The following is a 13,124-nucleotide window of genomic DNA, read 5'->3' as shown; positions in this document are numbered from 1 at the left end:
AGGGACCATTATGGATCTGAGTGGCAGGGGAAAGGGAACTCAAGAGTCTCCCTTCACAATAACTGGTCCATCCTGGAAGCAAGGCACTTGACTTTCCATTTCCTCCCTTAATGAAAGATTCTCTTGAAAGATATATAAAATCTCCCATCTCACCAAGTAGCAGATAGCACAGTATTGTAGTAACTGGGTGATCAGTCTCTTTAAAGCTCAGAGTTTAAAATAACTACTACAGGTACTTAACTGACTCCCAAAGAACAGAGCATATCATTGCAGAGAACCAAACACCATCCTTGTATAACACAGCTGGAATCACATGAATAATTAAGAATGTGTCCTTGGAAAAAAAGGAAATAAGCAAAGCAAAATGAGTAACAGTTATAAATCATACTTCTATCGTTTCAGATTTTATTTTTATAATTATCTTGTCATAGAAGCAATAATCTACATTTTCATAGCAACACATTTAATACTGACTCATCAAAGAACTGGAAAAAATAGGAAGCACAGACTCCATACACAAATACCATATTACTCTGCCTATGTACAAATACATTCAATATATTAAATATATTTCTAGATTGACTTCAATTATAATATAACAGAACACCAAGTATTCGATTCTGAGCATATTCATGCAGGCTTCCACTTTGGTAAAAGTGATGACATGAGTTCTGGAAAAGTTTTTCCTGCTGTAAACACACATATCCCCCTCCTGACCACACTCTCAGGATCAAGACTTCTGTACATGGAAAAATAAAATGCATGAAGATGGAACAAGGGCTCTTTCCTGGACACCACACAGAATAACCCTGACGTCAAAGAAATAGCCCTAAGTCTTGCTCGTTAGTTCCTAAGTGTGGGCAGGGAGGCGGGAAGAGGCTGCACTTGAAAGAAATAGAGCGTTTCATGTTGTTCCGGGTCAGCTGCCCTGCTGGTACAGAATTCACTCAATCACTCCTCATTTTTAATATGTAAAACTTAACACCTTAGTCCATAAACAATCTATAAACAAATGGTCGAAGATACCTTTTAAGCGTTGCCAAATCTGTTTAGACAGACGGTTGCTTAGCTCACATGAGCATAACCTCAAGACTCCCGAAGTTTCCGACGGGATCTAACAGGCGCAGCAGCAATGGCGGGCTCTCAGAAATACGAGCATGCCATTCAGTGCACACGTCTACATGCAGCCTCGCTGGGACTGGTCAACGTTCGTCTCCGTACAGTTACTGAAAATGAGCTGCTCCCCGCAGAACTATGCAAGTAATGTGAGGAATCAAAGCATTAAGTTTGTTAGTGTCTTAAATCAGATCTTCAATAATGACTTTTGCCCAGCGCACCTGCCATAGAGGAGGCCATCCTGGCTGAGCCCTCCTCTCCCTCAGAACCAGCTGGGGCTAAACCAGGCTTCACGATGGGCCGTGCTGTCTTCAGGGAGCAGCACACTGCACACCGGCACTGGCTGAAGGCCGGCTCCAGGCAGAGGCAGACGGGCGTGCGACCGGGGGACCACTGTAGGGGGCAGAGCCGCATGAGCAAAAAGGAATGCTTCTTGAACAGCCTTCTACGAATACCTACGAGGACTGACATTTTGGCAGCTCACTCTCCTCAAGAGAAGCACTTCGGAAACAGTTCTTCCCTTTCCAGCTACGCGTCTGCGGTATACACAGCACAGCCATCACGTTACTGTCCTGTTGCAGCTCTAGATGAATCAGAAATTATTCTGGAGGGAAGAAAGATCTATATTCTAGATTGACAGGAACATTATCCCTTTGTTAGAATGCACAACAGTCCTCATTAGTTCCCATTTAGCTAAGAACCAAATGCATTTGGGGACAGCCGCCATGTTTTTTTAGATGGAAAAAAATGGATTTCAAAAAGGAGTTGAATATAGCTTCAAAACTTTCAGCTTACACATAAGACTTCAAACGTACCTTTTATTGGGCTAAACAATAGTGTAAGGTTCAAAACAGCATCCTGTCCCAATCTTACCTCTGAAGAGATTTCGAGATTTGGTAATTTAAATGTATCTACTATCACTGGGGATAAACTTCCTTTTCAAAAAAGTTTAAAATACTACTTTGTTTAACTCAGTAAACTTCACTTTTAGCAGCAATTATTAAATAAAACACAAAGAAAATTCTGTAACAATAAATCACAAAAGCCCAAGAGAAAAGAATTTCTATCCCTAGTGTCCCTTTTGTTTAGAACATTAATTGGTGGCTTGCAAATTTAAAAATCAACTGTATTAAAATGTGACAGTATATTTTTGTTAATTCCTGCTGGTATCTTAGAAAGGCTCTTATGGAAAGAAAAAAAAGTGTTTTCATAATGGGTACTCAGGGAAATGAAGACTAAACATTGAGTCTTTATTAGCATTTTCAAAAGCATGACTGAAATGAAGTCTGGATCCCCTTAGACAAGGTCCAAGTCTGTGGATGGCGTGTCAGGATTCTTCTCTTCCTTTCTGTGGCAAAGCAGGATCCTAGCACAGGCCTCCCGCATACTCGTCCTCGTCTTCCTCTGCGGTGGGAGCGGTGGCGCCCTCTGACTTAGCCTGTGGTGCTGCAGATTTCTTCTTGATTCCCCCTCCTGGAACCACCAAACTCAGGCCCAGCTTAGCATACTGTCAATGACAAAGCATGTTCTCACTAGCCCCGTCACCCAAATCTCAACATGTCCCCTTTCAACAGCAGCTATCTGTAAAAGACAAATCTTCATTTTCTACCTCAGGAAAACCAATACTACCATTTAGATGGAAAAGCCACCACAACGGAATTCACTACTGCACTGCCATCAGATGGCTTGTGACCATGACATGACAGGTACACAACTGGTAAAAATTTCAGTTACGTGCCACACTTAGGAATGGGAGATAATCGGGACACACACAGTTAAGTAATACTTGCAGTGCCTACAAAATAAAGATCTGCTGAGTAAATGAAAAGAGTTAAACTAGGGACAAAGTCTTTAAAAATAATCAGACTTACAAAAGCCTACGTAAGACTGTATCTGGAAAAAAAAACAAAAACAAAAACAGATTCCTTCTACATACATCCTTACAGAAAAACAAACAAACGAAATCAACCAACCAACCAACCAACCAAACAACACTGAAGATCTCAAGCTGATCTGATACCAAATCAAATGAACAGGGGCTCAGAAGTCTACTGAAAAGGGAAAGCCAGTCACAGCTCACATTCTGCAGACAGCAGTGTGTGAGGCCGTTTCTCACAGGCAGACCACTCTAATCCGCAGGACAGGCAGGCAGGACAGGGGGACCAGCAGCGGAGGTCTAGAGAGTTAATTACTAAGGGGCATCACACAACCAGCTGTCACAGCGGGGGGCCTCCAACAAGTCTAAGGAATTACAAAGGCCACTACCCACTGAGCCTCTTTCAGACAGGGAAGCCTAAAATACACTTAAAGTAAGGAACCTACAGAGGTCAAGGGGTAGTAGGAGAGGCTGAGACATGGAGCCCAGTTAAAAAATAGACACATGGGGCGCCTGGGTGGCTCAGTGGGTTAAAGCCTCTGCTTTCGGCTCAGGTCATGATCCCAGGGTCCTGGGATCGAGCCCCGCATCAGGCTCTCTGCTCAGCGGAGCCTGCTTCCTCCTCTCTCTCTGCCTGTTTCTCTGCCTACTTGTGATCTCTGTCTGTCAAATAAATAAATAAAATATTTTTTAAAAAAATAGACACATACAGTCAACACCATTAGTTGGCAAGAGAAATGGCTGTACATGCGCCTGGCTGACGCGTCTAAGCCTGCGGTCAAATTCAGTGCCGATGCCACATGCCTTTGTAAGCAGTGGTTGAAGGTATAAAATAGAGGGGGAAATCTCACAAGTCCATAGGAGAAAAATCATCTCACTAGAGGCCTCCACCTGTCAAGAGGAAGGACAAAAGGCACTTACATCATTGTCCATGTACTTGAAAAGTGGCGAGTTACAGACTTCGGAGACTTGATCTTGGTCTTGCTGGTCATAGCCTTCGAGAAGCTGCTCCAGCGCAGCACAGTCTTCGCTCCCGCTGAACCCTGGGATGCTACAGCAAGCACGGGTCACAGGGCTCCACCTGCCCCCCAGGGCCTGTCTCCCACCCCCTGGGGTTCTGCCTCCCACCCCCCAGCAGGTGTTTGCCAATAGCTGGAGACAGTCTTGTTAACAAGTGGCTAGCAGCTGCGATGCTCCAGACATCCCACAATGCACAGGACAGGCCCGAGAGCAAAGAGTTAGACAGCCCGAAATGTCAACAGTGCCCCGACTGGACCACACCTCCAACAAGAAATGATCTTCCTGTTACATGTAATCTGAGAATATTCCTTGACTCTTTTTTTGTTTCTTTTTTTTTTCTCGGAAGGCAAAGGGAACAAAATCATTCTAGTCATTCACTCCCATGAAATCCCCAGGAGAAAAACACAGGAAAGATCCCAACTTGTAAAAATCCTGCTGAAATGGTACGCGAGTCCTCCCACCACTATGAAATTTATTAAAAACCAAAACTAGCTTCATAGCCAAGAACAGCTGTCTGAGCAGTGACCTTACACCGAGAAGTAGAAATGTTAACACAGCAGAAGTCCGGCAGGGCTGCCAACATCTTACCTGTAGCTCTCCCTGACGCACCTCTCAGCAGCCACGTAGTCATTTCTGTGGAGATGAACTAAGACTTGAGCAATTGTTTTCTAAAACAAAAGAGGGGATTATGGTCCAAACTGACATCTATTTATTAGTAAAGTCAATCCTGACATCTGGAATTTAACTTTTAAGAGTCCTGTTTTGTCTACAGAGATTGATAAATTCTTAGGAACTTCCACAGGACACACGAGCAAGGGAGAACACCCTGCAGCAATTCCACGGAGCACACAAACCACCCTGGGTCCTGTTAAATGCAGACTGTAATCTGGGGGGGTCCGAGGCGAGCCTGAGACTGCTCTCAGGTGGTCCCGATACTGCCAGTCTGAGGACCACAGCGACTAACACAACTTAGCACACAACCACCACATGTTGTAAAGAAAATCTCTCTTAACTGTCTATATGGGTTTAATCTTGAAAAGGAAAATCCTGAAGCAGGACCTGTGACTCCACAACACTTCACAGAATTCTTAAAGAAATAATAGGAAAAAGGTGAATGAACAAATAAAAACTTGAGATAAGAGGAACAATACTATTTATAAGCCAACAAAGGCATTAATAAGACCAAAGATGTGACTGGTAAGATCTTATTGGCAAACAGCTCTTCAAAAGGTGTTTTTCCATCTTTTTTTCTTTAATTTTCAGATGACTTTTATCCATCTGTCCTTAAGTTCACTGAACCTTTTATCATCTCCATCATCCAATATTTTACTGCAGACATTTGCTTTTTCAGTTCCAAATTTCTCATTTAGTTCATTTTTAGTTTCTATTTAAAACAAAATAAAACAAAAACACAGTCCTTTCATCCATTCATCTGTTTACTTTCGCATCTCATGGAATAGTTAAGATAGGAGCTTTGAAGTAGTGACCTGGTAATTTCCACATCTGGGTCATCTCTGGGTAGGCACTGGTTGTCTTCTGTTGGGAAATGGTGCCATTTTCCTGACTCAACCATGCTGGGTGTTCTGGGATACCACCCCAGACACTGTGCGCGTTCTGCTGCATAGACTCTGCTACAATTCTCAGGAGAGTGTGGACGCTTTCAGCAGGTAAGCCAGCAGTCAGGCTCAGATGCAGGTTCTGCGCCCCCGTGGCAGGCGGCCGCTCCAGTCTTCAGGGCCTCTGCTGGCAGCTGTGGCTCAGCTCCAAGCAAGAGTACTGCCAGGGAGCCAGGAGTCCCGGGCAGTGATCAAATCTTACTGCCACTCTCAAAGCCTATGCTCTGCTGCTCTGGGTCCGTCTGCCACATGCAGAGCTGGAGGGTAACCCCAGGACTTGTGTGGGCACCTGCTCATACCCACACTCGGGATTCCCTTCCCCTCCTTCCTGGGTCTTTCTCCTTACTCCTTACTCACTGTCCTAGCTCCTCTGACCAAAGAGACTCGGCCTCCTGGGGTGTTTCATCTGCCGCACCACTGTCACAGCCGCTGCTCCATGACTAGGGCTCACCCTCAGAGCAAAGCCAGGGGAGAAACAAGAGAAGACAAGGAGGCTGCTTTTCCCGGTTCCCCCAGTTAGAAACTTTGGATAGATGGGTTCCTTGGGCATTGTAGCTGCTGGAGCCTCTGCTGCCCAGCTCCATGACTGGGGACTTCTCTCAAGGAAAGCCACAAGAAAAAACAGGGAAAACGCTGGAAACCCACTCCCGTACTGGCCGCTTCTCCAAGTGCTCACTCCTCCTGCTTTTATTTTTCAGAGTTCAGAAGTTTTTGTATTTTATCCAGAAGTTTTAGTTGTAATCAGCAGGAAAGATAGGCTATAGTGGGCTTACTCCATCTTGGCCAAAATTATTTTTTAAAATATCCATGGACTGCAGTCATACACACGTAGCTACACCAATATGAAAAATTAACAAATATAAAGCCAAAAATAAGCACTTTCAAAACATACCTTATAACAAGTTGGATAATTCTCAATCTCCTTATAAATATTTTTTTCTTTCTGAATAGAAAGTGCTGCCTCATCAAACCTAAAGAAAAAACGAAGAAATGTCAAGTAAGGCAGCTCTAAATGATCTAAAACAGAGATCACTGTTCTATTTGATATTACAGATTCTGGCAAAAGTAAGAAGGTATCAGGCATTTTTAGCAACTGCTCTACAACACAGTTTCCATGAGCTCTGCACATCTGGCTTATCTTTTAAACTCCTGATTTGCCTGTTCATGCATCAAGCAAACAGACAAAAAGCAGAAGAACTCAAGGACAGGTTACTTCGAATGGAGTAGTTTAAGTCTGGTAAAGATCATCCACTAATGAGCATCTATCCAACTCAACAACAAACCGCTCTGCAAACTTTTGTGAAAAGTATTAGAAAAGCCCTGATTTAATCATCCCAGAGTTCTTTCCTTCCGATAAAGCCATCCAGACCCCCAAGAGCACTGGCTGCCTGCTAGAGAATTCCCTCTCCCACTCTGTCTTCACTGTCAGAATCTCCACTACAGCCTCAGTGACCCAGAGAAAACGTCCTTCCTGCCACCTTTTATCCCCAACATTGGCCTCTCACCCGTTTTCTTTTTCTTCCATCCCACTCAGGTGACAGGATGGAGAGGAAAGGGATCACTAGCACTGTTCCCCCAATCCTCCAAGGCCCTCGCCCTTCCCCTTCCACTCAAGCCCAGCACACCCTAAGCAGCTCCTCACCTCTTCGTACAGGTGTATCGCTGTCCCTGTCTGGGGACTCTCTTCCTGGTGTCTGACCTGTATCTAAAGGAAGTGTGCAGGCCTCATCCATCTCTCTGACCCTAAAAGCCAAAATGGCAAGCTGTCTGCACTGTTAGGATGCAGCGGGGGGGAAAGCTCTTTTGTAATCCAAATTAAAATATAAAAATGTTATACTACACTTTTCTGTGAACAATTAAGATCCGTGCACATGCATGTATGTACACACACATGGTATGGCTTGGTTTAACTCAAAGGAGTTAAATTGAATTTTTGTGGACTGTGCCCTTGTAACTTACTACCTCATACAATAAGGCTCACTGGAGAAATGCATTCTGAATTTCCAAAGATCAACATGCTAAATTCTGGGAACAAAGCCAGTTTACAAATTGGGCATGGTAGCAGACTTCTAAGATTGTTCCCCAAGATTCTTGCTCCTCATATACACTCCTATACACACTCTTGAATGTGGGCACAACCTCTGAATATGATGGAACTCATTCTTGTGAGGACAATCCTCAACTGACCTCAAGCGAAGCAGAGAGAATGTTTGGATGGGCCTAACCTAATCAGTGAGGTCTTGAAAGATCAGGGATTGAAAGTCAAGAGAGTCACTAATCTCGGAGCAGCAGCAAACTACCATCTTATAAACCATCCGGAGGGCACAGGCCAAGGATCTACAGGCTACAGCACCTCTAGAGCTGAGAACTGCCCCTAGCCAATAGCTAACAAGAAAACATGGGTATGTGTCCTCTGGCTGCAAGGAAAGGAATCCTGCCAACAACCAGTGAGCCTAGAATAAGATGGCAGTCATACCGGACTGGATGCCTGGGTCCGGCCTGGTAAAACCCTGAGCACAGGACCCAGCTATACCGGGCCTGGACTTCTAACCTGCAGACCTGGGAGATGGTGGTGATATTGTTTTAAGCTGCTAGATTTGTGGATATTTGTCATACAGAAAAGGAAATTAATATGAGGGATTATATATACCTGTATCATTTGTTAATTATGACCATGAGCTTATCCCAGACTATTTTATAAACATTACACCAGGACATAAACATCCAGATGACATCATTCTAGTAGAAATCTTAATGTTTTGAATTTTTCACATATTTAAGTATAAAGGCTGCATTCTTCCCACATGACTTAATTATTTCCTTGGCATAAAAATAGCATTTCCATGTGCTAAGAGCTAGCTAGCAAAACAGCCATCTAAGAGAAATACTACATATTTACGTGTAATAAAAAAAAAAATCAACAAGCTTGGCTAAAAGTCCATGAAACTGACATATAAAGCCAACTGTTTTCAACTGTATCCAGGAAATTATTCATAAGTTATTATAATGAAACCCAGAGGTAATTCTTAATACTCCTAACAAAATAAAATACATTTGATTTTGCTAAAAGGAGAATAAATTGTTTTTATCTTCCTGTAATTAAAAATAAAATGTAAAGCCCACAAAAATCATGTGCATACGACAGGAAATTGTCACAGGGCTTCATGCAACCCAGCTTTCATATCTCCCTCACCATGACTCAAAACTCATCCTCTGGCCCCAACTGCCTCTAAAGTCTGGAACATATGTTTAACTACCTACAAAACTTTCAGCCCACATCATATTGCCAACTAAGCTTATAAACCCAATAAACCTTGGCATGACAATGGACAGGACAAAATTAAGCAAGATGGAAACCTAGTGATTATACTAAACTAGTACCTACTCCACATAACACACACTCAGGCCTCCCTGAGTTTAGTATCTAATGACTGTCTCAGTCAACTGGTAAGAGCCTGAGAGCCTTAGAAGTGGGGAGTCAGCTGAGGTTGGGGGGGAGGTTAAATGACAGAGAAGTCAGACTCTCCTCCTTGTTGGGAATCATGACAAAGCTCTGGAAAGCTCTGGATTCGGTTCACCTAGTGCTAACCACACAGTGTTGTCAACCAGCTCAGCTGCCACAAAACTTCTCTGGATGGCATAGGAATGTAGTCTCTGCTTAGTCAGATCAACCAGAAAGGCCTTTTCAGGGAGGGAACAAGGGCACTGGTACGGGACTGATTTAAGACCCCACAGATGCAACCTAATTAACTCTGACTCACTTCTGAATTATGGATCTCTGAAAATGGGGGAGAGCAGGAGACTAACACAAACATATTAAATAGGTTATTTAATTTTGCTATACTAGTTATAAACAACTGTTAAGTTAGCATTAAATATTACTATAAAAATATAAGATATTATCTCAACGTAACAAACATAAAATTTAAAATTGCATACTATGCCCTATTAGATATTTCTATGAAAGCACAAAATTACTGTTTTCTTTTAGACAAATGGCAACTCCAATTAAGATTATAAGGATAATATACATTCAAAATATTCAAATATCACATAAATTTTCTCAGCTATCTATTAATAAAAATCCTCCAGGTCTTTCTCACTCTGCACTACAAAAATTCATGTGACATAAAACAAACTGAGGGTGGCCGGGGGGAGGCGGGTAGGGAAAGGGTGGTGCGGTTATGGACATTGGGGAGGGTATGTGCTATGGTGAGTGCTGTGAAGTGTGCAAACCTGGTGATTCATAGACCTGTACCCCTGGGGCTAATGATACATTATATGTTTATAAAAAATTTTTTTTAATTATTTAAAAAAATAAATAAAATAAAATAGCAAAAAAAAAAAAAATTCATGTGACAGCTGACTTATAATTCTTTCATACTATCCATACCCAGTGGTAGTTTTCAAATATCAGATTCCTTAACACTGCTGAATAAATTTATATCAATTTTTATATTATACAACTTGAATTATTTCCATAATTTTTTTTCAAAACATTGCATGAAATACTATCATTTTTCAATGCATTTTTACTACAAATGAAAAAAAAAAAAAAGCAAAAAATAAATTCACAAAGTAAATAAAAGATGCACTGGTTGCCCTAGATTTACAAATGTCCACCTTTCCAGCATCTCCATACCACTCTCCACAACTGTGAAGAATACTTGGTATTTGTTCTAGAATAATGGTTCTCATTACACACATCACAACCAACCAGTAACTCCTGGGAATGACAGTGGCTACCACCACTCCATGGTGGAGCTTTCCAGAGAAATATGACTGTGTAGCTGGAAAACACTGCTCAGCTGCCATCCTGGGGAGATCCTGGCCCCCTCCTCCCCTTTGCTACTCCCCCTACAACCCAGCTTTAGTTAATCTCAGTCTGGAAAACAGAAGGGGAGCAGATGCAAAAGCAGAAAGACCCTAGGAAAGCGGAAGCAGAGTCCCTGCCTATACAGAGGGGAGGCTTACTTTTTGCCGCTACCTCCAACTTATGCTTCTTAGGCCTTCAGTAGTTAAGGGGCCTCAGGCCCTAAAAAGACACTGGGGAACTCAGGGGAGGACCATTAGGGGAGTGGACGAGAAAAGGAGATGAAAGTATGTCAGAATGTGTCCGTCTGCCCTAGAATTAGTCAAGTCCAGGATACCATTCCCTGTTTCTACAAGTGTGAAACCCTGCTCAAAGGGTCAGACTCTAGGAACTATCTTAAAGTTCAGCTTTTCTGCAACACCTGGGACCATCACCACAAACAGCTCTGGTTTTGCAAGAAACCCTTCCAGTGGGGCGCCTGGGTGGCTCAGTTGGTTAAGCGTCTGCCTTCGGCTCAGGTCATAATCTCAGGGTCCTGGGATTGGGCCCCATGTCAGGCTCTCTGTTCAGCAGAGAACCTACTTCTTCCTTTCTTCTTCACTCATTCTCCCATTCGCTATCTCGGTCTCTCTCTCAAATAAATAAATAAAATTTTAAAAAAAGAAAGAATGAAAGACACACTTTCAGGGACTAACCTGAACTTACTCTACCACCATTTTTAAGTTGAGAATTGCCACAGTTAGCATTCCAGTTGTTTGGATTTCTAGGAAGCCAAGAGAATTAAGACAGATAAAGGTAATGACCCAAGGCTGATATGTATAAATTAAATTATGACTCATGGCTTAATACAAAAGTCCTAATTTAAAAACAAAATAAAGGTACTATTCCATTTAGACCAACAACAACAACAAAAAAAAAACCAAATCAGTGTAACAAATAACAAAGTCTTAAAAAGTAGTCCATCTAAATACCAACATGCAAGAGTTATTAATTCTATTATTTATTCTGATGCCACTTTATTTTAGAATCTGTAGTCTTCATTAAGACAACATTTAATTCAGTCTTAGAGAGGGGTCAATAGATTCTTTAGTCATTTGTTTTTTGGTTCCTTCACAGAATTATCTTGCATCTTTTCTGTCACTAGAGAAATAGAGACACATGTTAATGAAAAAAAAAAACCTATCTTCAAACTTATAGTTTTCTTGTGTTTACCTTAAATACAACTAAACGACATCTTGGCAAATAGAATTTTATGAATGACAGAAAATGTTTACTAAGCTTAAATTAAGGTAAAGTAAAAAACAAAGGAAAAACCAATAGGATTCTAGGTTTCTGGGGTCCAACTACTAATGCCTTAAGTCATATGCTGAAAGGACGAAAAAACAAATACCAAATACCCTATTTAAACACACTACTTGGGGCGCCTGGGTGGCTCAGTGGGTTAAGCCGCTGCCTTCGGCTCAGGTCATGATCCCAGGTCCTGGGTTCGAGCCCCACATCGGGCTTTCTGCTCAGCAGGGAGCCTGCTTCCTCCTCTCTCTCTCTGCCTGCCTCTCTGCCTACTTGTGATTTCTCTCTGTCAAATAAATAAATAAAATCTTTAAAAAAAAAAAAAAAAAAAAAAAAAAAAAAAAAAAAAAAACACTACTTGATTGGCGAGAACCTGTCAGTTTTCATGGATGAGCACTTAGGGTAGCTTGTTATCTATGCCTATACAGATATTTCTCCTCAAGAAAAACACATTGTAACTTAACCTAATAACGTATGAAAAAAACTGCTCTCTCATGCCGCTCAACCAGGTTGTAACCAATAAAAACACAATGCATGTACATTTTGGCATCAGATTAAGAAAAACAGCAAATCTTCTGATATTTAATATTCTACCTTATAGACCTCACTCTTTCTGCTAGGCAGCCTGGTGTGCCTATGGCTCACACCAAAAAGATTAACAGGCCTTTCCCCAAATCACTTAACAGTTCCAAATGGGGATCGAAGGGTTACCTGGACACACAGGAACACGGTTATGGAAATCTCACCTGCGTCCTCGTACCAGCAGTCTGGAGGCTTTTCCTAGTAATTCGACCGCCTGTCGTAAGCGTTCCTCATTCTGAAGGAATCAAAGAGAAGAAACTATTGGCTGCTTTAATCTAGGAATCTTTTTTCCTCCCAATAGTTATTTGATAAACAAGTAACAGCACTTGATCAAGGTGGCGGGGGGGGGGGGGAAGTACCAAAGCTGTTAATCCACTTTATTCACTAATCAAAAAATACAGCTCAATTATGAGTACAGAAAATTTTTACAAAGCAGCCACGGCATTCCTCTATTTTCCTACATGCTATGAATCTGAAGACTCTAAGCATACAAAGGAAAACAAATTCAAACTTACTTCAAACACATTAGCTGTCTGTTGATATAACTGTACAGCCTTTTCTGGATCTACATTTTCTATAAGCCTATAGTAGACAAGAAAATGGAACTTATATGAGAAATAGAAAACTTATTTTTCAAAGGACTTTATTAAGACAAACAGCCAAGGGCTCCTATGCAGAGAGCTGTGTCCACACTCACTTGCCGGCTCGCTCCAACGCCATGGCTGCTGTGTCGGGAGTGCCATTTTCTAGGTACATCATGCTGGCTTTCTCAATCAGCTGAACGGCCTCAGGGAGTTTCTGCATCTCCTTC

General features: G+C 42.0%; 1 protein-coding gene across 1 annotated transcript in view; it reads right to left on the bottom strand.

Annotated features, from left to right (window-relative positions):
• Positions 1–369: 369 nt before the first annotated feature.
• NAPG (NSF attachment protein gamma) overlaps positions 370–13,124 on the bottom strand; it is a 30,699-nt gene continuing 17,944 nt past the window's right edge. The window contains exons 6-12 of the mRNA XM_047697464.1: positions 13,011–13,120; positions 12,829–12,895; positions 12,478–12,548; positions 6,521–6,599; positions 4,601–4,680; positions 3,914–4,043; positions 370–2,623 (exon numbers count right to left, since the gene is read on the bottom strand). Coding sequence (XP_047553420.1) covers positions 2,483–2,623; positions 3,914–4,043; positions 4,601–4,680; positions 6,521–6,599; positions 12,478–12,548; positions 12,829–12,895; positions 13,011–13,120 — 678 coding nt within the window. The 3' untranslated portion in view covers positions 370–2,482. The remainder of the gene's footprint in view (positions 2,624–3,913; positions 4,044–4,600; positions 4,681–6,520; positions 6,600–12,477; positions 12,549–12,828; positions 12,896–13,010; positions 13,121–13,124) is intronic.

Source organism: Lutra lutra, chromosome 12 (assembly GCF_902655055.1).
Source record: "Lutra lutra chromosome 12, mLutLut1.2, whole genome shotgun sequence".
NCBI lineage: Eukaryota > Metazoa > Chordata > Mammalia > Carnivora > Mustelidae > Lutra > Lutra lutra.
The sequence above is the reverse complement of the archived record's forward strand: the minus strand, read 5'-3'. Positions and strand labels throughout refer to the sequence as shown.